A 25,713-nucleotide genomic window follows, 5' to 3' on the forward strand; every position below is an offset into this window, starting at 1 on the left:
GGCCATAGGAATAGAGGCAGTAGTGGGAGAAGCGAGCACACCAACGCGAAACAACAGCGAAATAAGAATGTGAATGAGTGTACACGCACACCGTACATATATACGTATATAACAGCCTTATCTATCGTTAATATTTACAATTTTTAGACGGCACTTTTTTCATACACTTGTATCATATAGAATCGCACACTCTCACTCGGCTCGAGTTGCGTCGGTGTGCAGAGTTGGCGCATATTTGCTGGTAGAGTAGCACTGGATGCAATGGTTGGAAATTTGCTGGCAGGAGGGTGGCGAGGATCGGACAGGGGGGGGGGGGGGGGAATCGCAAGGTGCTTCTCTTGGCTTTTCGCGGAGGAGAGGAGCGACGGATACGACGTGTCCGGTGACTGATCGACGCTGGCCAAAGGCGTCGCCTCTGTGGTTTTCCTCCACACACTTTACGTTCGCCGTGGGGAGGGCCCTCTCTCTCTCTCTCTCTCTCTCCTTATTCCTTCTGGCAACAACTAACGGTTAGTGTGCCTCCTCGGGCCACACACACATCCAACCCGCTCTCAAACACAAATAAACGTACACACGCACGAGCCGCGTCTCACTCGGCTATTTATCTCGGCTGCGCGACGTTGCCAAAGCGTCGGGTAAGCGCTCGTGCAAACTCACCCGGTTGCCAGCTCGAACCTGCAAACCTGGCAGCGCCGCGCGCTGAAAGTCTCTCTTCGCATTCGTTCCTTCCCTTTGATCCGCCCGTCTCCTTCTCGCGATCGCCTCGCACTCTACACGCGATCAATCGGCTCGAGCCCGATTCTCAACCCGGATATTCCAATTTCGACTCGCGCACTAGTTGCGATAATCGTCCGAAACACACCGCGGGGGAACCCATAATATCTCTCTATATATGTATATACGCGCGACAAAACCAAACAACGCCACACATTTTCAATAGTGTTTATTTTTAAACGAATGCTTCGCTCTTTCTCTCTCGTAACGGGTTCTTCTCCACCTCTCGTTCTCGGACTATGTTGGTTCTTATTTTTAATGCCATATAGTGGTAATATTTTTTGTACCGCGGAAAATAATTAGATAACGAGATAAAGTTGATTTGCATATTGCACAATCCTCGGCTTCTTACGAGAGATTCGTTGAATTTTCTTGACAGCAGGAAGCTAATGTTGTTAGTTTTTACGCCAACTTCTTTTACGCGCGAAGGATGTCTAATTAAGGAATTCTGCGCGTTAAGCACTAATGGTCCAATTACGTTTTGCCGGTAGAGCTTGGCGAAAGGTGATGTGTTTCGCAGTTGCTTGGAATTTTATTCGACGACCGATCGTGAAGACGATTGATGATAGTTTCTCGTTGCATGGGAGGGAGCATTGGTATTTCTTGTTAAAAATCCAGCGAGAAGATGGATATATTCGATGAGAATAAGTTGGGGGGGGGGGGGGGACCAGCAGAGTGGAGATGGTCAGCCAGTGTGGTGTTGCTTATAACTGCTACTAGATTACATCGACCGGGACATCCCGAGGATCTACCGAGAACGTTGGCAATCGTGCAGGATGTACCTGTGAAAATTGCTCGTGATCCAGCTGCGTCCCCCCCACCCCCCTGTTTTTTTCTTCAAATTGGAAAGAGCCACGCACGAGTGACAGCGACGCGCTAATCTCTTCACTGATTGCTCAAAAAGAGATCAGAGCGAGGAATTCGTATGGAAAATGTAAATTATAGAGGAAAATGCAGGATTTATCCAAGGCTCGCGCGCTAGAATGTCGAAGGAATTAATTATAGAGGTTGCCCCACTACGTCGCCGCAATTGATCGACCAGTAATTAAGCTACTATATATATATATATATAGCACCACATTATGGCAGTAGTGCAAAGCTACGCGTTATTTTTCCAAAATCGTCATTCAATTATTCCACTTTTGATTACAATTTTCTTCCTTTCCACTCGGAATAATTAAAATCTGGAGCACTGGTCTGTGAGATTTTATACGTTTGGGACTCGATAGAATTTTCTCGTCTTCGGACTGGAAGGATGAAATCTGATTTTACGTGCGATGAAATTAAAAGAGCTCTGATATATATATAGGAACCAGTTGGTAAATGGTGGAGGAAGACGATGGAAGAAAACGGGATTGAGGAGAGAGGGGAGGACCCGTAGAGTCGTGACGAGTTAGCGGAGCTGGGATCACAGGTGAAAATCACGAAATCGCCTGGGAAGCACACCGAGAAACTCGCTCGGTTCATCGAGAGAAATCTGCAGAACCTGTTAGACGCATCCGAAACATCAGTCCTTCGATTATTAGCTTATATATATATATATATATCGAAAGGGATCTTTCAGATAAAACTACTTATTTGTTTTTCGCAATTCCAATGACAAAACGCATGTTTCAAGCGTTTGTAATCGTTGCACACAGGTCTTGATATCACACTATGTATCCTGTACGCGTCTACATGGACGAATCCAATCGGAATACTAGTGTTTTGCGTACTAAAGGGGGACTCTGCGCAGCGGATCTCTCAAAGAGGAGAGTTCCTTGTTCGAATTTTATGTTGGACTTGGAATGCTACATTTCGCTTGCTAAAATAAATGATTAAATTGTTTTCTTTGTAATTAAACAATTTTCCAGCTCACTGGTTCAAATCTCTCATTAATAAGGGAAGTTGGAATCGCTTGCGACATAGTTGAAAATGAAAGCACCACTCATGTTCGTTGATCTAGAAAACTATCCATTTTTTATGGTAATTATCAACTAGAATCATGTTTTCTTCACTTGCCTTATTAACGCTACTTTTACCCCGCCATTTTCTCTATACTTATTTGGACCGAAAGGTGACTTCCAGGATGAGGTGGAGGAAAATGATACGGCTAAATAAATTAAAAACAAATATTATATAAAAAATCAAAACATTAATTGAGAAAGAATTATTAGACTTGGAAACAAAATTCAATTTAACATTTTAAAATGTTGTCCTTTAATAACTTTCGTAGAAATAATATTAATCTCTCTATCAATTTTATTCTTTACAAAAGATACAAATATTTTTATAAAACTTGCTTAAATTTTCCTAAGCTCCCCTTGTAATGTGTGTTTATAAAAAGGCATTGAAACGTTCGTTTTTTGTGTACTAAAAGGGGGCTCTCCGTAGCATCACTCTTGAAGAGAGAGAGAGAGAGAGAGAGAGAGAGAGAGAGAGAGAGAGAGAGAGAGAGAGAGAGAGAGAGAGAGAGAGGAAGAGGTCTTTATAAAATTTTGATGACAGAACGTACTGCGATGATACAATTCGCTTGCTGAAATTCCCATGGTGTCCACAATGTGGAAGGATGAAATATGGTTTTGTGTGTGAAACTAAAAGAGCTTTGATAGGAACCAGTTGGTACACGGTGAAGGAAGATGAAAGAAAAGGAGATTGAAAAGGAGGAGGACCCGCAGAATCGTGACGAGTTAGCAGAGCTCGGGATCACAGGTGAATATCACAAAATCGCCTGGGAATCATCGAGGCACTTGTGTGTACGACTCATCCAAATCTCCGCACAGCCTACCACATACACGTATACACATAAATTCGTTCGTAATGAATTTATACAAGCTGAAATTTTCGTGACGTAACCAATATTCCGCCGATAAAACCCGTATAAGTTGTTGCCAATCGACAAAGCAGAGACACTCGATACAGTCAAAGTTTATCCCTTTGGCACGAGAATACAACATTATCCATGTAGAAATTAATACATTTCCGACTGTTTACTTTACAGCGGGTCAATTTCATCTATTGTTCATTCTTGTAAGTCGAGACAGCAATAGAGCTTCGTGTTTACTGAAAATACCTCGTAGAACAGTCGCTACATGTATATATTCGCAGCGTTTATAAGAATCGAAAAATAACAGAGATTTACCAGTTATATCGAATAATGAAGAAAGACGTTGGAGAGATCACACAAGCTATAACAATAATAATAATAGGAATTCCTCGTATTCCAGGAAGCGCATATGCATGCAGCGGAATCTCGAGTATTGACAAAGAAATAAAGCTGAAAATCGAGGGGTGGAAGGGGGGAGGGAGGGGGGGGGGGTGCAAAAATGGAGAAGAGGCGTGTGTGAAGTAGTTTTACGCAAGGAGAGTGTGGAGGAATCGGTGGTGTTTGGGTAATTTTGGGGATATTGCGAGGGGGGCCATGGCCGAGCTAGGAAGGAAGTGGGAAAAAGGACGGAAGCAGGGAAGTTAGAAAGGAAGGTACCTCTCGTGCTATAGTACAGTATATATGCAGTGTACGTGTGGCAAAAGGCAAGAAAAGGCAATTGGTTGTTTGGTTGGTGGTGGTAGTATGGTATATAGTCTTTAGCAGGGGATGGTATTTCGCGCGTGCGTATTCCGAGGTTGCGCAGGCAAACGCAGCTTCGGTGTCGCGTGTGCACACACACACAAACGCAGGTGTAAGTGTGTGGAGCGTGAGGTCGCTCTCCTCGCTGAACGGTGCGTCCGTCTGTGTGTGTGCGCCAGCTCGAGCTCTCCGTCCTCTCTCCCCCCCCCCCCCTCCCCATCACCAACATCACGCAAAACCGAGCGAGCGGTAGCGCGAGAGGGAGGGGGGAGCTGTGCAGCGTTGCCAGATCCAACGCAGGCAGTGCTGCCATGCCGGCGGTATGCGTGTGTGGGGCGCGGCGTTGCCATATCGACCGCGCTCGCTCGTCACCGAGAGACCAGCGACGTACGGATCCAGTTTCTCTTTCTCTCTCTTTCGCCACTACTTGCCTTCTTTCGATTCTTCTTCGTCTCTCTCTCTCTCTCTCTCTCTCTCTCTGCCTTTTCTCCTGCCTGCTTCGTATACAGGGTGTATCATTGCCAACAAACTCGTTCGAGACATGGAAAATTCAAGCATTCGAGTCGTACTTTCCCTACCTCGAAAATCATTCCTTCGATAGCCAACAGCTCTTTGGCTACTTTAACTTTCAAGCTCTGAAAGCTTTTCTCCACTGTGCAGTATCCTTGCGAGTAATTGAAAAAAATCTCATCGATCCGAATTTTTATACGTGCACTATTTCAATAATGCTTCCTCTGAAAGAAACCTTCGCGTTTAAGCGAACACGAGAATATAGTTATCGAAGAAACTTTGGTATAGAGAAAGATATAGGCATTTTTGCATGAGACACCGGTCGATAAGTTGCTTATCAGCAGGTGACGTAGGTGATTTTCGGATACGAATCTATAACGAAGCAGTTACACTGCATTGGCCAATCCCATCGATGCACTTCCGTCGAGACGGAAGTCGATTTCAACCCGTCACATCAGTCGCAGCATCCTGCACACATGGTGAATCTCCACACACAGCTTCTCCCCTTGTTCACGTGCCCCTCTCATCGCAAATCAACAACGGCGTTCCTCTACCGATCCAAGCTTCGACAGTCAAAATATGCGGAAAAGACTAATTCTCGCGCCATTTTTTCCATTCTGAGACGAATCGACGGATCGATTCTCAAATCACGCTATTCGAACAATAATAGCGTGGCGTGTCTCGACAAGGATATTTTTCTTATGGGTGAACGTGTACTGTCCGTCGGGACACTACCGTGTCGCGTAGTGTGATTTATTTCTCTCTTCTTCCGTTTCTGTCGTCTTTGGCTCGTCTTCGTTGTTTTTGCGATTATTCTTCCGCTCTTTGGCGTATCTCTCATTCCTGAACGTTAGTCCCTTTAGTAGCAGGAGGGTGGAGGGGAGTTACCGGCTCTTTGGAGGAGAGAGTTCCTTATTGGAGAGCGAACGGAGCGGACGGTGGCCGGCAGCCGAGCGGGCCACCTGACTGACTCAGCATTTATGTACAGAGAGTTCGCACAGTGGATTCCTTCTCAACACTGTTGCTGGTGTACTAGCGCGCAGAGTGCGTGCGTCCGCCAGACCTATGCCAGACTACGTCGGGCTGCCATTGCGCTGATTTGACTCGCGCTCGACCAGTCATTTCGTGTCGCAGTCGCGCCCTTGAACACTTCTCTCTCTCTCTCTTTCGGCGGCTTCCCTTTGTCATGGACGCGCAACAACGAAACCCATCTTCCACCGACATTGACCAACTATTATGGAAATATCCCACCTAATATACTTCAACACTGACCAAAAATTTCTGCGAACCAACAGCGGCGAGCGCCACTCTCTCTCTCTCTCTCTCTCTCTCCCTAATAATCCTCTCCTCCTCAAGAAGAATTCTTCTCGGTACAGTTCCTCGGCTCCCGTGTCTTCTTGTAATAATTTCCAGCAACGCGGCGACGCCTAGCCTTTTACGAAGAGAGATACATCTTTTGCAGGAGGTCTCTTCTCTCAGAATTCGAGCATGGGCCTCGAATAAAATCCTCTTACAGACCCCCTAGACGCGCTTCTCCTCCAAGCTCGGGCTATTTCTCAAAGATATATTAAAGCAAAGCAATTTATCGTTAACTGCATATTCCGATTCTCCGGTTTCCAGGTCGACCGAGCGCTGCTCGTGGCTCGGGCGGATTAGCTTTCTAGCGGCCGGTTTCGAAATCGGAGCTCGAGATAAAATGTGTTTGGATTAATGGCAAACCGTGCGAGAGAGTGATGAACTCAGCAGTCTGCATTACGATGTAAAAGCATATCGCGGAGGTGTAACAACACGAGTAACGTTATAAATATTTCATCCAAAGCACTGAATATTCGATCAAGCTGGAATATTGATACAGATATTTGCGAATGCTCCCGCCGACCGTTGAAAAACTTTAACGATATAGGCTTTTCTTGCAAATATTCGCGTTTCGCCGGTATGCATAAAAACACGCGAATTAGTTTCAACGTATTAATAAATTCCCTGCAAAATGTGGAAAATCTTTGGATTATATATTTCGCGTGATACGCTATTATGCAGACTTTATAAAGCTACGGCTGCTAAGTGGCAGTCTTCAAACCGCAGTTTCTAATAACGTCAAGGTCACTCGAGTGAAGGAACAAGCGTTTTATCTCTGCCTTCGGTAGCTCAGTCTCAAATGCGAAAGACGAGAGACGGTGCCTCGTGAAATAAATGACGCCTACCGATACATTTCCAGTGGATTGGTCTTTTAACAAATATAAAAGAGTAAAGCTGGATTTTCTGGGGGAAGATAGAGTTGCCAGCAATTGCTCTTTTGCAGTCAATTTCAACCAAAACGTCATCACGCATCACATGTGTGTGTGTACATATATATATATACACGTCACTCAAGATTGTTTTTTTTTTTACTGTAAACTCTGGAGAGGGTCTCCACAGGATGAAAAGAAAAGCATTTTAAGAAGAACCGCGCGTCTTTTAACGGGAAAATAATCATTGCTAAAGGGCAAACGCTACCGTGCGTCAAAACACTGGAAAACATTTCGGGTTGCTTTGTATTTAAATGGAGGCGTGTGTAAATCTACGCGAAATTTCTCAACGTACCAGGAAGATCATTAGTGCATCTTACATAAATTTAAGAGACTCCTGCGGAACATGTCGTGAAACTTCCTCGGAATATAGAGGTATACTTCGGTGGAGGATTTACGATGCGGTAAAACTATTGACCGCCCCCCCCCGTGGCCACGCGATTACTGAAACGGATCGACCATCTGACAATACTTATCCCGCCGTGTAACAAAATGCAACTGATACGGAATACCGGATTTCTAGATCTAATGATTCGAGTAAGTTCGCGTTTCTAGCTCGCTGAGGATTAGATATCTCTATGTATACCTATCGCTGGTAATATTAATAATAATAAAGATCCTTGTAGAGCGTACTAAAATCGATTCAACCGAGAGATCTGCTTGGCTATTTCGATTTCACCGAGTCACTTGGAGAGTATCAAGGGCTATTATGAACAACCGAGTGGACACTCCATACCAATTGACTAATTGCTTAAACATGAAGGCTTTTCTTCGCTGGTGCCTTGCACACACACACACACACACACACACACATATATATAGTGGTTCATATACAAGAGGAAGAGGAATTAATGGTGGATATTGTCTGTGGAACACGTGGGATTTATCATCTCCCTCGAATAGTACATTTTCATCGCAAGAAATGGTATATAAGAATAGTCGTCGATATTTTTATACACGAGTGTATCATTGATGATAGGTTTGAAATCAAGTTATACCGAGGAATATTTCCCAAGTACTTGGAAGGAATAAAATTACCGCGAGGCAAGAGTGGAGATTTGAGATTATCACCTTCCTATATAAACTCAAATTACAGTCTACGTAAGCAAGTTTCTCTTGGACGGGACTCATTACATTGGATTCACATGGTTGGCGTCGTCGACAAAAGGGATTCCCCGTTTCTAAATTATCGTCGGAACAATCGAAATTAGCTAGCTAGCGGTCTCGTTAGAATCCAAACTGGTCCATGGCACTTTCACTGCACACCTACCGCCACCTAGCACTATTCGCCACTTGGCAGGCATTTTTACAAAACATCACCAGTACTCGATACATAAATTTCAATGCTACATTGTTTCGCCATTAAAGCCTCCCGGTATTTTATGGATATAAATTTCTAGCCTCGCGATAGCCGATAATTTAAAAGCACTGAAAACTGGTTTATTTTAAGCGAGCCATGCGCATTTATTATCAGGTCCTGCGTTTCCATTTATTTTTTAATCTCGCGAGAGAGTCAGCGTTCGGGTCGACGAGCATGGATCGCAAGCCAGGAAGAGTTGCTGCCAGTGTAAGTATAGTCGACAAGTTCGCAAAGCGCTCTGATCGTAGCTTTGGTCTGCTTGCAGGCTATATAGTCCAGCGAGCTTCGGTTCGATCACACTTGTTGAGGGGAAGCCATCGCAACACCAACTCTCCGCCGCCACCACCACCAACTCTCCTCCTCCTCTCACGATATTCTCTCTCCCTCTTTCTCTTCTACCTCTCCCCCCCCCCTCCCACCTCCTCTTCACTCTACACTACTTCCTTCTCCACCTTCACCTCATGATCTATTCCCCCACCTCGACCCTTGCACCTACGGTACCCCCTCCCCTCCCCAACGACCCTGACCTTGCGTCATTTCCGCATTGTCCTAATGCCTAGATTTAGGTCTACGGAATCTCGCTTAAAAATTACTAATGCGAGAGAACCACCTAACCTCTTCTCGTAACCAAAAATGAAACTTATTCGTTATTTTTATCCCTGCTCTCCATGGGGAAGTCAGACTTGTGGCGTTGGAAGAGGTCCAGTTTACACGAGGCCCCCATCTCGTCGCTCATTTTTAGAGATGATTTTAAAGGCGCGTTTCCACGATGGAAAACAATTTCTAATGAAATGTGTTTACGTTTGCCATACGTCGGATAGAGAGGAACTTTTAAATATAGAATGAGAAGAGAGATCGTCCCTCTCTCTCTCTCTCTCATCGTACCGAGCGCGGAAAGAGCACGAGTTTCCAAGAGAGATATTCCAGTTTGATGGCTCGATCGACGACGAAAGTTGGTTGGTGGACACAGCTTAACGGTTACGCTCAAAAGTAGAGCACATAGCGCACAAGAATTCCTCTTTCAAGTGGAATAATGGCATCGGTCTGCGAATCGCGAAAGCAGGATGGAGCGCTAAATGTCTGATATTCGATCAATCTCATATCTCTGGAAAAGATGCAAGCTGTTTGATTATTCTCGCACAAGGGAATTCGCTCCGTGGAGCCAGGTAATTGTTCGATTCGAGTTTGCCAGTTTAATTAATACCATGGATCGTCCAAGCGTGCTTATTAATGAGTGTAAAAATTCAGCAGGGCCCTAATGAATTCTGCCAACTGTTTCGAGTCTTGGAGGCACATCCGTGCGATGGTTGGTGAACTTTGCGGGAGCGTGCAAACGCGAATATTCGACTGGGCCGCTCATTGACCCCCCCCCCCCTCCCCTCTTGGGGCCCGAGAGAGCACGGTGCAGAGCAGAGCGTTTGCCACTCGTGCATTCCTCTCCTTCCTCGGTAGCGTCATTATAATTCGTCAGAGTTTTCGTCGCCTGGTAGTGGGAGTAGATAGCGTGCTAGACGCGATAGATGAGGTGAGAGGCTCGACGCGTTATATCATCGCGAGCGTGCTGTATCTTCAAAACTGATAACGCACCAGAAGCATCATACATCTCACACTCTGACTCCTGAATTATAGTTGTGCGCCACGTGAGTAGCAGACCAACCAGTCGATAATCCAAAACATAAACGTTGCGCCTCTCGTGGAATCATAATCAGTCACCTTTTGCCCTATCATTGTAAGGAAATGGGCTGTACGGTACAAAATAAAGCTGACCAAGGGCTTAATCAGATATATAGCCAATCCGATCAATATTGCTCAAGTAATTACTTCCCTGGAGATAGTCCTTCTCCATTACTTTAAGCATTAATTAATGTTAACCTCGATTTCCCAGAGATTAGTAGTCTCTCGTGCTTAATATTTCATTCTATTTCATCTGATATCGTAGCTTCTGTAATGATTAAATATCTAATATCATCGATAGTTAGCTTTCCAACAAAGTCATTGACATTTCAGCATTTCTCAGAATCAACTGCGACAAAATTCATGGGACTTACTTGCATTTTGTTTATAAAAATTGTTCTGGGCAGAATGCTTAATTTTTTACTTACCCGTATCCATCCACCATGTGCAGTTACAACCACGTACAGCAAATATAAATCTATTTCCTTCCCACTAATTTTTGGGGCCTTCTTAAACGGAGTTCTGAAAGAGAAAGAAAAGTTTGTATAATTTGCATAATCAATACATTTATTTTAAATAATGGCAATGGTGTTTGTTCTCTTCTTTCTTGTGTATAATAATACAAAATTCTTATAGCAGGAGTTTAGAGAAAAAATATTTTGCTAATACTGTTACGGATAGCATTCATAGGTAGAGTGAAGCATAACGATACAATAAATTGTGCAGCTTAGAATCGTCAAGACAGGTAACTTTGTAATTTGATCTTAATGGAATAAAAAGAAGTGAAAGCATGTTGAATGCAGTAAAGTTAGCATATATTATCTATGACGAATAGTGATCCTTTATATTTTCCTGTTTCACTCTACATGTTGTATAAATTTTCTAGGGTAGAGCATTTATGCTTCCAAAACGATGTTGCTTTCAATATAATAGTACATGCTTTGTTTCAAATTGCAATTTCATTACTTGTAAATTGGATACTCAGTAATTATGTTTTGCATAAAATATAATCTATATTTCAAGTCGATTAAAGATTAAAGTATGAATTTAATTTAGATAAAACTTTTCCACTTGAATTCTAAGATAGAGATGAATATGAAGTTACGATAATAGGACATAGGTATAATAAATGTAGATTTATTTACTAGGAAGGTTTAAAACTATATTTGCGAATAAAAGAAAACTTTAAATCCCACCTAATTTAATTTTTTAACTTAAGCTTATTATTAAGAAATAACATCTATTACATACTTTGGTACAAAGTCAAATTGAAAAATAGTACAATACATTAAAAATAAAAAATTTAATACTATGTAAGAATAAAGTCTGTTTCAAATAAAGCTTACAAATATTAGAAAATTTTAAAATAATAAAAAATAGTGCTGACTTGATACAAATTTAAAAGAAATATCCTTCCTATTTTGAACAATTTATACCTAACCAATCAAATATTTCGACGATCTTCATTTGTTACTAATTGTGATTTTCTCAACTATTCGTTGCATTTCAAACGGCGTGTGTTATTTCATTGAAATTTTTTATCAAATATTTTTCCCAAAGTTACACAAATGTAAAAAAATATCTGTCTGCAATTATTAAGAAAAGCGAGAAAAGAAATAAAGAGAGAAAAAACATCTAGAAAGCAAAGTGAAGCCGTGGAAAGCCAGTGAAATTTTCGTACATAACCTCAATATCGTCCATTTGTTAGTACCCGCACTGTTGGTTTTTATACCGCTGCTCAATTGAATAACGAGGAATCGATCAGAGAGTGGAATAAACATACAAGCAGAACGAAGGAGAAAAAGAAATGTTAAGATAGATAAAATTTTAAAAAAAGGTGTATCACAATTTCGCCTATAATTGTGAGATAGTAGAAGGGAATAAAGAAGAGTATAAATCAGAATGAAGTGTATGTGTGTGAAAGAGAAAAAGTAGCAAAAGCTAGATTCATAAAACTGACTTACCCTCTCGTCTCGTGGAAGTGATGGAGCTCTTTGAGGAAGTTATCCCTCTCCCTCTCATAGGTAACCGGGTCCTTGTTAAGGATTTTGGCCATATTCGCGGCTTCGGGAACGCGTAGGCGTGTTAACGAAGGTGTGCTCTGCTTTTACAGGGCACTTTGTAGGAACAAGGAGTCGAAGAAGAACCAGATGGGCAAAAGGAGGTGTAGATGGGAGCGCATGGAGAAACATTTACGCCAGGAGCGTCCTGGTGATACGTAGGAGGATGCAGACGACGGGCCAGGTTGACGAGGACGACCACGGGTCGGCGTGGCGGGGTCGCGACCCGTTCCCGACATCGGGTTGGTCTATCCTGCACCCGAAATCGGCCGGTGGCCTATTCGTGCGCGCCAAATCGTACGAGGCCTCTGCCACAAGGAAAATATTTAAGTTTAGGACCGATTGGTAAAGGAGGACGTGATGGAGAAAGGAAGTAAGGAAGTAAAAACGAATAGACGGCGGCGGCGACGGTTACTCCAGCTACTTTTCCAGCCGTGTACCGCCACCCCCCGAAATTATCACAAGCCGCCGCGTGCACCACACGCACACACTACAGAATACTTGTGTCTTTTTCAACTCGTAAGCAGAACACGCGTGGGTAAAAATCTTTCCTCGCTTCTTACAATAAACGCACACCTCTCTGGCTCTACCTCTCTTTCTCTCTCACTCTCACGCGCACAGTAGTGACGAAGGAACTCTAACCAATAAACCGCTGCTGGGTCGTTCGGTCCGCCGATGATTTGGGCAGTTTAGCAAGCCAGGAAAAGATGCCCTTGTCCTGGTGTTTGGAATTTGTTCTATCGGCAAGAGTCGGAGGCTAGTTTCCTGGCGGCGGCCGATCGATTCACCTGTCACTTGTCAACGAAACGCACCACGGGATTCGCGTTAGTCGTATAGCGTAGCGTAGCGCCACGCATTCGCCAATCGGACAGACAGACGGACAGACAGAGAAAGAAAGACAGAGGGAGAAAAAGGGAGAGAGAGAGAGACGGAACGACAGATAGGCACTGGCGAAGCTGCTGAGAGGCCAGGCCAGGACCTCTGGCAGGAGAGTGCACCTTTCGTGATTCCGGGAGCGCGCGGTCCTCTCTGCACGGAGTAACAGCAATGCACACACACGCACACACACCCCAAGGAGAATAGATAGATAGACAGAGCGAGAAAGAAAGAAAGAGAGAGAGAGGGGGGAGGGAAGGAGAGAGAGAGCACACGATTCACTCACACTCGACTCTCTCAGTTCTCGTCCCCGTCGTTCGTGCTCTCTCGCGTTTCCCTGTACAGAGCGAACGCTTGACGTGCGAGCGTATATCAAAATGGCGTCTCGTACGGCCTGGCATCCATTGCCGAAGCCACGGCCAATTTCCCGTACGCTTGCCCTGCTGGGACGCGCCGACAGCACACCGCGCACAGTTTCCTAGGCACACCGAACACCGCGCCCGTCGACCGTCCTGGCACTCTACGTCATTTTACGCGCGACACCGCGTAACCCCGCTTATACGCCGTACACCTCGAGATCACTTTTTTCCCCTCGTCGTACCGCCCGACGAAAATCCCGGGTCGCGCAGTATTTTTACTTTCAAAATGGTCGGGCCCTCCGAGCAGCGCCGCCGGACCGTTTGAATCACCGATCGTACTTGCCGTTAGAGGCGCGACTTACTCTCCTTGCTCTTGCTACATTTTGCCGCCATCTATCTTCGACCAATGCAATCTCTTGCGTTTTCATCCGGAATATGCTGCTCCTGGCTGCTCCCTCACTTCACATTCCCCTCGCTGCTTCAGTCACTTGCTTCACACTAGTTTGCAATTTTTTTTTTCTCTCCTTCAATTTTATTTTGCAAGTTTCAACATTCCTCTATCAATTCTTTACGTATAATGACATACAAACGTAAAAAATATCACAGAGGTGATACGCATCTAAAAAAAGGTTGGAGGACCAAGAGGAGAGTCAAGGATCTTGACGAAGTATATTTCGCTGCCATAACCTATTTCTGTCATGTGAACGTGTGATAACTACTTAAGGTTATGCACGTTGTATATCTCACGTTCTATCGTATTTGATATTGGTTTTGCCATATTTCAGATTGATGAGGATTTGAAAGAGGAGAATTTAAATGGTTTGATAAATCAGGAAGTAGACTTGGACAAACCTGGCGCGGCTCAATATTATTGCATACATTGCGCGTAAGTATATGTAAATTCACATAGCAATATTTTTATAGAGTTTTTTTTATCGCTTTTTCATTTTTTTAGGAGGTATTTCATTAACGAAACAGCTCTTGACGCGCATTTCACTACGAAGGTTCATAAACGAAGGTTAAAAGCTCTTGAAATTGAACCTTACAGTATAGAAGAATCATTACGTGCTGCAGGACAGGGAAGCTATATTGAACCTAGGAAGCGTAAAATTGAAACTGTTACTAAAAATACAATTAATGCAGAATCTAATATAGAAATGGCTGTAGAGAGTAAAAGACGAAAGAGTGATTAATTAAATTGTTCCTCAGCAGGCTAAGAGAACTTATTCTAGGGTATATAAACAATGACAAATATGTTTCCAAGCATAATTAACATTCTGAAATATGGAATGTTTAGTGTAAGTCATCAAATAAACAAATGTTCTGTATTGTTTTTAGTTCAAGAATCCGGCATTACGCGTTATATATGAGTCAACAAGTGAACAAAACTGTTTCCTTTTTTTCCATATTTAGACTTGAATGAAAAATATGCTGATTTAGACAAATTGTACCATGAGTTTTTATTACGTGGTTTCAATATGGATATAGCAGCAATGAAAGAAAATTTGAAAATTTGGAATTTTATAGAGATGTTGAGACAACAAAGGATAGCTCCTAGAATAAAAAAGAGATTTCAAACAAGATAAAGGAAATATGGACTGATAAACACACAACAAAAAATAAAGAAAAAGCTACAGAAGCACTGTGAGATAATAAAGGAAAAATATTAAAAAATTACTTGAAAGGAATAAAACATATGCAGTATTAGCCTTCTTCATTTGGAGGAGCATCAAATGGTCTGTTTAAAGATAATCAAGGATCAATGGTACATTCTGGCACGGTTACAAAGAATGAAAATAGTGATGAATATAGGCAAGAATTTAATACGCTTCTGGAGAAAACTTGTGTAACTAAACAATAATGTTTGCGAACATTATATAGTAGTAATAAAACCAGCCGTACAATTACATACCTCAGAAAGTTTAGGAGTTTCCTGCAAAATGTAATCTTCCTTTCTTCAATAATAATTTTACTAGCTGGTTCTTTGGTGCTTGTACCTAAACTTAGGCTGTCTATTGGGGCAAAATTCTAGAAAATGTAACATACCAAGCAAAATAGCAGTATGGTATTTATCCAGATAAAAGATGCAATTGTTAGTATATATATAACAATTTTTAAGGTTCAATGTAAATACTATTTACAAGTTAACTATGTAAAATTTTAAAATATATTATTTAGATTATCATAAATCTCTTAAAATTAATCTTAAATGTATGCATTGAACGGCGAAACCGTTTTACCAAAATATATTATACAATTTTTAGGACATGAATTTTTTCATTGTGATTAAATTAGCTCCTTTTAGTCTGCTTAAATTAAGTAAAACATTGTTTTATCGATTTTCAAAAGAAAAAAAAAACAAGTTGGATATTAATAATTATATTTTATTCTCTATCAATAGTTTAAAAAGAGAAAACTTAATTCTGCTTTGAGTATGTTGAGACTGGTTGAGACTAGATAGAAACAAATACTCATATAATTGTAGAAGATCCTTTGGAGAAATTGTAAAAGCGCAACAAAGACAAATGTTAAATAGCTTGTTACATATGAAACAATTCATATTCCTACATTGCTGAAGATTTTTTGGGAATACAGTAAGCTACTCTTGATACATTCCTTGTAATTACCAATGCAAGCCCCCATCATTCAAAATATGTTGTTTATGCATTACATTTAATATAGAATTTGAGCGTTTTAAGCATGATATGCATGTGGCCGGTGATGTGACTCGGAGCTCAGTCTAGGTAATTTTCGTGTTTATTTTGGCTATGGTTGCATTACTGTGGCTAGTTTAATTCAAAATATTGAATCCAAAATCTGATTAACAATTCTAAAACCTCCTAAACGTTCTAAATGCTTAAAACAAAAATATAAGGTTTCTGAAAGCTATTACTCGTGATGGCGGACTTGGCCGTTGGCCTTGAAGAGGAAAGTCAAGGTTCTTGACGAAGTATGTTTCGTTGCTATAACTTATTTCCGTTATGTGAATGTATGGTGTGATAGCTCCTTGAAATTAGTCACCTTTTATATTTTACGTTCTCTAGTTTTTAATATTGACTACGGCATATTTCAGATTTATGAGAATTTGAAAGAGGAAAATTTAAAGGGTTTGCTAGGAACTAGGAAGTAGACTTGTGGACAAACCTAGCGCGGCTCAATGTTATTGATTACAATGGGCGTAAGTATTTGTAAATTTACATTGCCATGTTTTTTTGGAACTAGTTTACGATTGTTTCATTCTTTTAGGAGGTATTTCGTTAGTTAGACAGATCTTGATACACTTTTCACTACAAGGATTCATAAACGAAAGGTTAAAACCTCTTGAAAACTTGAATCTTACAGTATAGAAGAATCATTAAGTGCTGCATGATAGGGAAGTTACATTGAGCCTAGGAAGTAAAAAATTGATGCTTTTACTAAAAATACAATTAATGTATGTAGATTCTAGTATTGAAATGATTGTAGACAATAAAAGATAAAGGAGTAATTAATTAAATTGTTCCTCAGCAGACTAAGAGATCTTATTCTAGAGTATCTAAAAATGGCAAACATGTTCCCAAAAATAATAAACACTCTGAAATATGGAAGACGTAATACAAGTCATCAAATAAACAAATATCAATCTGTATTGTTTTTAGTTAAAAGGTCATATAGCTCAGCTTTATATGTGACGAGTGAACAAGCAAATAAAACTTGTGTTCATTTTTTACCATATCTAGATTTTGATGAAAGATATGCTGATTTGGATAAACTGCAACATGAGATTTGTTTACGTGGTTTAAATATGGATGTAGCAGCAATGAAAGAAAGTTGGCAATTTTATAAAGATGTTGATAAAAAAAGACAGCTGTTAGTAGAAAAAAGAAAAGAAATTTCAAAAACAATGATGGAAATATTGGCTGGCAAACAAGTAACAGAAAATAAAGAAAATGCTATAGAAGCTCTGCGCAATCAAGGAAGGATATTAAAAAATGACTTGAAAGAAATAAAGCACACACTTTCTGATTTGGAAGAAACCATTGTAGTGAGAGCTTTGAAGCTTCCAAATGAACTGGATGATAGAACACCAAAAAAAGAACCTGTCATTCTTAAAACTGTTGGAAAATTGAAATTAGATGAAAAATGTACTAAAAGTCATATTGAAATTGGGTCTTCTCTTAACCTACTAGAATATAGAAATCCTATGAACTATTACTTATCTAATGAAGCTACTGTATTCGAGCTTGGTTTGTTAAAGCATGCAGGAAAATTGCTTTCAGGTGCTGGAATGTTAAGAGTTTCAGGAACTGACTTTTGTAGAAGTAGCGTTGTTGAAGCTTCAGGAATTGATCACGAAGATCCAGCATCAGTTTTCATACTTAAACATAATGATACATTCGAAAACTTATTAATTAATCGTATGCATCTTGTCGGTGGAGCAAGCTTAATATCGTTCTTGGCTATGCATACAAGGCACATAATAAATTCCGACTGTTTTCCACTTCAGTATTTTTCATTGGGGAAACAGTATATGCCATCATCATTTGGAGGAGCATCAAATGGTCTGTTTAATGTTAATCAAGAATCAATAGTACAAGCTTTTGTTGTTGCAAAAAATGAAAATAGTGATGAATATAGGCAAGAATTTGATAAGCTTTTGGAAAAAACTTGTGACTTATACAATGATGTTTGTGAACATTATAGGGTAGTATTGAGACCGGCTGCACAATTACAAACTTCAGAAAGTTTAAGAATCTCCTTTGAATTATGGTCTTCCTTTCTTCAACAGTATATAGAAGTAGGATATATTTCTGCTTTTGGGACCTACCTTAGTAAAAGGCTATTAATTACATATAAAATGAACAATGATACGAAATTTCCTTCAGTAATAGCTGGCTCGTTGGTGTCTGTACCTAAACTTATAGGCTGTTTATTGGAACAAAATCCTAGCAAATTTAATATACCAACTAAAATAGGAAACTGGTATTCTTCTAAATAAAAAAGGTACTTACAAGAATATATAATAGAATCTTTAAGATTCAATGTAAATACTATTTACACACAAATCAACTTTGTAAAATTTTAAAATATATTACTTTGAACACCATAAATCTCTGTATTTTTAAATGAATCTTAACAAAACAAATGAACTTTTGAAAAGCTATTGTTTTGTTTTTTCTTAAAGAAAAGAAAGAATATATGTTTTCTGTTAAATTTCGCAATCACTCGTAATAAAAAACATTTATAGTAAAAGAAAGAGGAATATTACGAAATTGTTTGATAAATATTTTAGAAATGGGACTTGAATTCGGTGATTTGCCAATACGTATTCGAAGAATTATGTATTATGGAATTTCTCCATTTGAGCAAAAATCTTGGATCAATGTTCGGTCACACAGTCTTCCGAATTTGGTAAGACGATCTATTAGACAAGCTCAATTCTTAGCACCAGGTAATATTTTTTGTTTTTAATAAATATCTATTTCAGTAATTGAGAAGATTTAAACTTTCCATATTAAAATTAACTGATTGTAGGTTTTCTGATGACATTTGTAACAATAATATGGTCCCAAAGAGCGTTTATTCGCGCAAATAGAAAAGATCCATCACTTTACAAAGATGACGAGTAACATTTTGAAAAACTATCAGGATTTACTGGCAAGAGCTTGTGGCTAAACTGTAACGCTTGTTTCAAATATTGATTAAATGAAAGTGTTTTATTTTAAGCATGTTCGCAGTTGGTAGATGTCTAATACATTTTAATTAAAAGCGTAAACCAATTTGTGGGCGTGTTGTGTACCGGCTCAAAGGAAGAAGAATTCCAAGTATTCCCATAGCTTTTAATTTACGCTTTGTATAACATTGAAGTAAAAGAACAATAAGACACGTTTTCTGTTGAATTTTACTAAATTTATTGTTTCTCTGCAATACAATATTATTGTTGAAAAGTACTTACTTAAAAGAAAGAAGAAAGTCTGTTTAAGTTAGAAGTTAGTATTATTTCTAAAAACAACTGTCGACATTTAATAATCAAGCGCACATATCATAGCTACTCCACGTTTTATCCAATGAGATTGTGGCTCTCTGCTGGGAATTTCTGTGGCTAAAACAAAATTAGTAGAATGGCCCGTAGTGCTCAAAGCTCCAGCACGTTTAATAGTCTTATAAATGGGACATATGTAAATTCCTTTCTTAGATATTTTGTGGTGAGCCTCGGGTAATAAAAGTATGGGTTTCATATCTGCGAGGGGAAGAAAAGGAAATGCCGAATAATATTAAATTTCGAGAAATTTTCCTTAAAATCATTACTAATGTCGATACCAGTGTACAGCTCTTTTGGTTTAGATTCTGCAAGGTAACTTCCATCCCAACGACATCCTTCGAGGAATAAGCCATAAATGACACAGCCATCCAATGGTCTTTGGGCAGGACTCTCTTTCAAAACCTGTTTACCAAACGATGGTCTTTAGGCGAATCGATACGAACTTTAGTTTCGAGCTTACCGCTAAAAATATAAAGTTTACTTTGTAACTAAAATCAATAGTGTCGATAGAGATGGCGTGTTTGCGAACGAAATTCTGAAGAGTTCCAGTGAGAAACGCTTGTGGAAAATAGAAGCCTGAGATCCAAAAGGCAGCTGGTATGCCCTTCTCTTGCCAAGTTCTGATAAAGTTGATTCTCGCCTTCAAATCGATATACCAGGCGCCTGTGCACCAAATAAATTTATTGGCAAAAAATGTTGCAAGTCTGTAGTGCAGAAAATTCCTGCTTCAAAGGATGAATTCTCACCAAGTGGCTTGAGCGAGGCGTAGCCTTTGTCTTGCCAGATTTGGGGAATTTTGTTGCTAAACAGTTTATCCACAGTGGACTCTAGCTTATCCGACATTACTATTAAACCTTTTATTGCTTTTAAAATGTCGTTCAAAGATGACTTGATTTCATTCAATAACACGTTATAACGCTTGGCTTCTTGCAGTAAAACGGTATTGAAGGACTCTTCGTACATTACAGGATACCTTGAACGTGTAATAAGAGACTTGACGAAACCATTGGAAAAATGCTGGGAAATTTAAACCGAGGGCTTCAATTGCATTCGAAGCTTTAACTTTGTTGCTCGAATGTAAGCAGACGGTGCGACAACGTACTTCTTCTGAATATCTGCTAGATCCAAATTGTTTGGTAACTCCTGCAACATTTCAGTGGCCAAACGACCGATGACATCCTCGACGCTCTCTTTGGCCTCTCCGGTCTCTTTCGGCTGAATGGCCAGTAGCGTCTCGAGACAGGAGTAGGTTTCAGATTGTTTATAGCTGATATCAGCGTTGGGGTGCATGCCAAACATTCCAGGATCGTCGTTCAATGGCAAAGTTTTAATGTACTTTGCGTAATCGGCGAGAGACGTTGTCGGATTCAGCTATAAAATATAAGAAATATTATGGAATTGCGCGTATCAACGCTTCCTCTTCCTCTTGGGCTTTTCTCCGCGGTACTATTGTAACGGGTGGAGAAAAATAAAAAGTTGCAGCATTATGCAGTCCTTCGTGACAAAGAAGAATCCTATTAGCCCAGGTTTAAAAACTTACTTGACAATAATATCCTTGCTTGTCGAATCGATAGCCTTCCGCTACTACATTATGGTTATAATAATCCTCGAGGATCGTTAGCAAACATCTGCGGTCCCAGTCGTCGGTAATACGACCGCCGTAATTGATTTGCCCGGCCGTGTATATCAAGACCTACGGAACCAACGAATTTCTAACGTGACAAATTGAAAAATATTCAAAACGAAAAATAGAGTCGACCGGTGTGGTAAAAGTATATTACACAGGAGACACACGCCCGCGCGTGCATTACGATAAAAATATTTTTTGCATTTCATATATCTCCACGTGCGCACACACAAATACACACATATACAGATAGCGATTCTCTGGAGAAATTACTCCCCTTAATTCAATGCATATGGCTAACAAATTCTGCATACGCCATTCCGCATGTTTTATCTCGATGGAGAAAAAAATCATGCTAGTTGAAATGCTTAGAAGGAAGTAATTCTTGAAATAACCTTAAATGGCAGGGTCTCGTATTCCATTAAAAACATGTACAATTGGGACAAACAAATTGTTAGGTCCCCATCGGTAAATTCGTACGGAATATTAAATCCCAGCGGGCCGAATTTTCGTCTCTCCAGCAGTGCAGCGTGAAACAAACACAAAGAGAATACCAGCCACTTGAATGGTCCAGTTTTCGGGCTCTCCGCTTGAAACTGGGCTTGCAGATCCGTGACTTGGATGAGGTATGCCCGCTGCATATTGGCCTAGCAAATTGTTCGCATTCTTTATGCATGATTAAATTCATAAGCTGGGACTCGTTGGATTCGAGCTGAACGGATTTACCTTTATGCCTCTGGGAGGTTCGATGGTCAATTTACAACTGTTTTGCAGGATACCTACAGGGAAGTCGGGCGATGGCGCGGATGTTAACCATAAGCGAAACTCTTGATGAGAATTCTCAGGAGTCAATTGATCGACCAGCTCGTCCAATTTTGGCATCCAGCTTGGTGCAAGGTGACAGTTCTAGGGGGGGGGGGGGGGAGGGGGGGAGGGTATTGCCATTATTTTTCCTTCGCCTAACTTTGTTTATCGATCTTACGGGGAAGAAGCTCGATTTTTACTTGGAAGAAGACCCAGTTGCCCACTTCCATCGACTGGCGGATCATGGCTTCCGCGCGTGGACCTTGACCTTGACCGAGAGATATGGTGAACAATTTCGTGTGCACCCTCAATCTCTCGGCGAATTTGTACAAATCGTCGGCTGGATCAGTGCCGGACGAAAGAACGAATACCAGCGGTGTTGTGGAGGATGATTCCGCATAGATCACCGATAGCTCAGCCGTTTGGGGCTCCACGAATTGTTGACCGAGGTACTTGGCTATATACATCTGCATCGCATTGGTAACTTTGTCCGGACGAAGGCACTTGAATACCATCAACTTCTGAAAATCGTCCAAACTGCTTTGCCAAGGCTCCGGAAACGGTACTCTACATAAACATATATAGAACATTCGTTTTTACACACTCTACATTTTTCTACTTTATTTGCAATCAATTTTATTTTATTAAAAAATGTAAATTTCGTTGAGTTTGAATTCCAATATATTAATAATCTTTTTCATTAGCGTAATTTTTAATAAAATCCATTTTGAAAGGTCAATGAACTCACAAATGAGCCTCTTGCGTATCAAAGATTTTTTTGAACTCGGGAAGAGATCCTTTAAAAGCAGCAATAAAATTTTGAAATTTTGGCAGCCTTTCGAGAGCTTGAATGTCTTTCCAGCTTCTCGTCGATATCCACTGGGGTGCAGGATTGGATAGTTCCTGTGGGAGAATTTACGACGAAAAATTTATACTATATATAAATACATAAAGTATTTCGAACGAACGAATAAATATTAGAAAGGAAAGTTTGGAGGAAGGAAAGATATTTCGGTCATAATACATTTTTTAATTCTTCACCCTTTTTCAATATATATTATATATAGGAAGAGCAACTTTTGTAATAATAGTAGCAAAAATTGTTCATCAGCAAATAACAATTTATCTTCATGTGCATTAAATATATATACACATGCGTGAAATGTGAAAAATTACCAAGTAATGTCCGACATTTATTCACCCTTGCATTGTACACTAATTAAAATACCATTAATTTAGAAATGAAAAATTTACCTTGGCTGGTATTGGACCAGACAAAAAGTGGCTCCATTCATTTTGATTAATTCGTTTTGATACCAGACCGATGCGAGTAGACATGAGAAACGCAAAATGTAATTTGTGCTTCTCAAATAAACTTCGACATACATTGGAGAACAGAGAGAACGTAAAAGCATCATTGATGGTATCGATCCGTTTGCCAATTTCTTCCACCGAAACTGTCAACAAAATACGAATAATCCAATAATTGCCGCGCTTATCGCACGAGGCCAATTATAAATTGTAAGAAACGACAAATAAATAAAGACCTTCCTTATCAAATTCCTTATCCTTGCTCTTGTTCTGAGTATCCGATATACTTTTCTTGAATATATTGACGAACCAAATGAGAGAATACTGATACATGGGATCTATATTCTGCAGGTCTGAGACGCAGAAGAATAGAATTTGAGCTCGTTTCGCTACAGGAATATATAATGACCTTGTGGCATCTATCTCTATATGGGTAACTTCGGCAATCTCCACTTTTGACTGCACAAATAAATATTCAGTCGTGCAATACATAATTCCAACGAGAAAGTTGATGAATATTGTAGAAAGTGAGAAATGTTGAAAATTCAGCTAACTTTGATTTCTGAACTTTTAGCCTTGGACGCGTCCAGAGTTGCGATTAGATCGACATCGTCGACAGCCGAGCCTTCGGATTGAGATAACTTTTGCAGGATCTTACTCTCTATCTCCTTCAAATCTCTCTTCATTTCTGCATTAGCCACGATCAGTGTATTTCTGGTCTCCTCGAGGTCAGGACGTTCCTGAATTGCTACGATTGATAACATTTGATCTTGCAAACCGCTGTTGCAAGATTTATCATTAATCTTGGAGCGATTGATATATATATATATATATATATATATTAGGGTGTCCATAAAATTGAAAGTTCCCAAGCTCAACGTAAAAATGATTCCGAATGGTTAAAAAATAAGAGGTATGGGGTTTATTTCGATTTTAAATAGGTTTGTGTTGTGCCGCAAATCGAAAAACTACGTTTATTGAGACATTTTTGCTTATAACTCTTAAATCTTGCATTTTTTGGAAAACTTTCATAAGGACGAACGAAAGCTTGTAAAATTCTTTACAATTTATGTTTTATGTATTTTTAGCGTAAATCTAATAGTTATTGAGTTAAAACGCTGTAAATAAGGAAATTTTAAGCAAAACTCTAACAAAGTTGAATTTTTTTTCGTAAATTTTTATTTTTTTATCTCCAGTATATAGGGTGTTTCACGCAAGACGCCCTAGAGCATGGATATAAAATGACGTGTATCTCTTTAACTATAAGAAATATTCAAATTTTACATAGGCCATTTTCGAAACCTCTTGTTATTTGCTTTCAAAAAGGTCATATGAAACCATTGAATATTTCTTATTTTTAAAGCGATATACGTCACGTATATATCCATGCACTGCGACGTCTTACTTAAAATATCCTGTATATGAAAGATAAAAAAATAAAAATTTACGAGAAGAAATTCAACTTTGTTATAGTTTTGCTTAAAATTTCCATATTTACAGCGTTTTAACTCAATAACTATTAGATTTACGCTAAAAATGAATAAAACATAAATTGTAAAGAATTTTATAAGCTTTCATTCGTCCTTATGAAAGTTTTCCAAAAAATGCAGGATTTAAGAGTTATAAGCAAAAATGTCTCAATAAGCGTAGTTTTTCGATTTGCGGCACATCACAAACTTATTTAAAATCGAAATAAACCCCATACCTCTTATTTTTTAACCATTCGGAATCATTTTTACGCTGAGCTTTTGGGAACTTTCAATTTTATGGACACCCTAATATATATATATTTAAGAAAATATACATTCTATCTCCGACGAAACTGACCTAGCAGTTAGTGCAAAATTCACCAGCAACACTTTTACAGTAACTTCTGGTGTGTAGTGAGGATTGGTCAATCTCGTTGTTAAAAAAAGTCGGAAGCTTGTGTTGTAAGGCACAATGTTATCGCCAATTTTCACGCTCAATTGGCCACTGTGTCTGAAGGTTGATTTCGAGAGGACAGGATCCAAGGCAGGTTCCACTTTTGTACCAATGTTTTCAATCAGGCAAGCTGTGCCTAACCTGACACAAGTCTCTATACTTCGTAGTAGATCCGAGTCTGTCATTTTGACAATCTGCAGTCCTCCAACTTTGCACTGTTCGACAGACGCGCGCGAATAAAGTTTGAACAATCATTATTATTAAATTATCATGGTGAAAGGAGAAATTAATTTCCGAGAGCGTACCATCTTTCTAATCCAGCTGTTAGCTTGTCCTTGAGGATCTATGAAGAGAGGCCATCGTTTGGAATTTATGGCAAGAACGGCATTTTCCACCGATAGAGTGTCCCTCGGTAAACCGTCCATGTGCCATTTTCTGATTTCCATTTGATCGCCCAAAATCGAAACGGTCGTACTGCCGGGCGTGTGTGGCACTCCCTGCTCAAGGACCTTGTACCACCCGGTGAAAAGCATAACGCGATAATGATCGGTGAAAGGTGCGAGATAGGCGATAGCTCCTGA

General features: G+C 39.9%; 4 protein-coding genes across 16 annotated transcripts in view; 2 read left to right on the forward strand and 2 right to left on the reverse strand.

Annotated features, from left to right (window-relative positions):
• Bap170 (Brahma associated protein 170kD) overlaps positions 1 to 13,702 on the reverse strand; it is a 48,197-nt gene extending 34,495 nt beyond the window's left edge. For 3 of the 9 annotated variants that reach the window (XM_066734783.1, XM_066734780.1, XM_066734777.1), the window contains exons 1-2: positions 12,115 to 13,702; positions 10,579 to 10,672 (exon numbers count right to left, since the gene is read on the reverse strand). In XM_066734783.1, the coding sequence (XP_066590880.1) occupies positions 10,579 to 10,672; positions 12,115 to 12,206 (186 nt within the window). In that variant the 5' untranslated portion in view covers positions 12,207 to 13,702. The remainder of the gene's footprint in view (positions 1 to 10,578; positions 10,673 to 12,114) is intronic. The other 6 variants (XM_066734785.1, XM_066734781.1, XM_066734779.1 and 3 more) reach the window with 3 other exon arrangements.
• Positions 13,703 to 13,892: 190 nt separating this feature from the next.
• Positions 13,893 to 15,711, forward strand: LOC136778176 (zinc finger protein 593 homolog). 2 transcript variants are annotated; one of them, XR_010823375.1, is made up of 4 exons: positions 13,893 to 14,112; positions 14,231 to 14,331; positions 14,401 to 14,743; positions 14,859 to 15,711. XR_010823375.1 is itself a non-coding variant. In XM_066734799.1 (4 exons), the coding sequence occupies exons 1-3, from the start codon at positions 14,023 to 14,025 to the stop codon at positions 14,636 to 14,638; spliced, it is 429 nt and encodes a 142-aa protein (XP_066590896.1). In that variant the 5' UTR covers positions 13,893 to 14,022; the 3' UTR covers positions 14,639 to 14,678; positions 14,784 to 15,711. The 2 variants fall into 2 exon arrangements, 1 of the variants encoding a protein (XP_066590896.1); XM_066734799.1 differs by having other exon boundaries at positions 14,401 to 14,678; positions 14,784 to 15,711.
• Positions 15,712 to 15,846: 135 nt separating this feature from the next.
• Slimp (Seryl-tRNA synthetase-like insect mitochondrial protein) lies at positions 15,847 to 18,851 on the forward strand. Of its 4 annotated transcripts, XM_066734792.1 has the most exons (5): positions 15,847 to 16,395; positions 16,519 to 16,623; positions 16,692 to 16,878; positions 16,953 to 18,428; positions 18,718 to 18,851. In XM_066734792.1, the coding sequence occupies exons 3-4, from the start codon at positions 16,853 to 16,855 to the stop codon at positions 18,421 to 18,423; spliced, it is 1,497 nt and encodes a 498-aa protein (XP_066590889.1). In that variant the 5' UTR covers positions 15,847 to 16,395; positions 16,519 to 16,623; positions 16,692 to 16,852; the 3' UTR covers positions 18,424 to 18,428; positions 18,718 to 18,851. The 4 variants fall into 4 exon arrangements, with proteins under 4 accessions (XP_066590889.1, XP_066590890.1, XP_066590888.1 ...); XM_066734793.1 differs by lacking the exon at positions 18,718 to 18,851 and having other exon boundaries at positions 15,847 to 16,434; positions 16,953 to 18,715; XM_066734791.1 differs by lacking the exon at positions 18,718 to 18,851 and having other exon boundaries at positions 16,953 to 18,715.
• Positions 18,852 to 19,065: 214 nt separating this feature from the next.
• The window catches only part of LOC136778166 (dynein axonemal heavy chain 1-like), a 69,703-nt gene continuing 63,055 nt past the window's right edge, over positions 19,066 to 25,713 (reverse strand). The window contains exons 46-60 of the mRNA XM_066734776.1: positions 25,438 to 25,709; positions 25,037 to 25,347; positions 23,764 to 23,989; positions 23,478 to 23,668; positions 23,153 to 23,351; positions 22,647 to 22,801; positions 22,099 to 22,465; positions 21,821 to 22,000; positions 21,490 to 21,741; positions 21,008 to 21,160; positions 20,570 to 20,838; positions 20,214 to 20,440; positions 19,949 to 20,130; positions 19,746 to 19,869; positions 19,066 to 19,665 (exon numbers count right to left, since the gene is read on the reverse strand). Coding sequence (XP_066590873.1) covers positions 19,448 to 19,665; positions 19,746 to 19,869; positions 19,949 to 20,130; positions 20,214 to 20,440; positions 20,570 to 20,838; positions 21,008 to 21,160; positions 21,490 to 21,741; positions 21,821 to 22,000; positions 22,099 to 22,465; positions 22,647 to 22,801; positions 23,153 to 23,351; positions 23,478 to 23,668; positions 23,764 to 23,989; positions 25,037 to 25,347; positions 25,438 to 25,709 — 3,326 coding nt within the window. The 3' untranslated portion in view covers positions 19,066 to 19,447. The remainder of the gene's footprint in view (positions 19,666 to 19,745; positions 19,870 to 19,948; positions 20,131 to 20,213; positions 20,441 to 20,569; positions 20,839 to 21,007; positions 21,161 to 21,489; positions 21,742 to 21,820; positions 22,001 to 22,098; positions 22,466 to 22,646; positions 22,802 to 23,152; positions 23,352 to 23,477; positions 23,669 to 23,763; positions 23,990 to 25,036; positions 25,348 to 25,437; positions 25,710 to 25,713) is intronic.

Source organism: Prorops nasuta, unplaced genomic scaffold (assembly GCF_024137725.1).
Source record: "Prorops nasuta isolate Cenicafe-Biocafe unplaced genomic scaffold, Cenicafe_Pnas_1.2 PNAS00013, whole genome shotgun sequence".
NCBI lineage: Eukaryota > Metazoa > Arthropoda > Insecta > Hymenoptera > Bethylidae > Prorops > Prorops nasuta.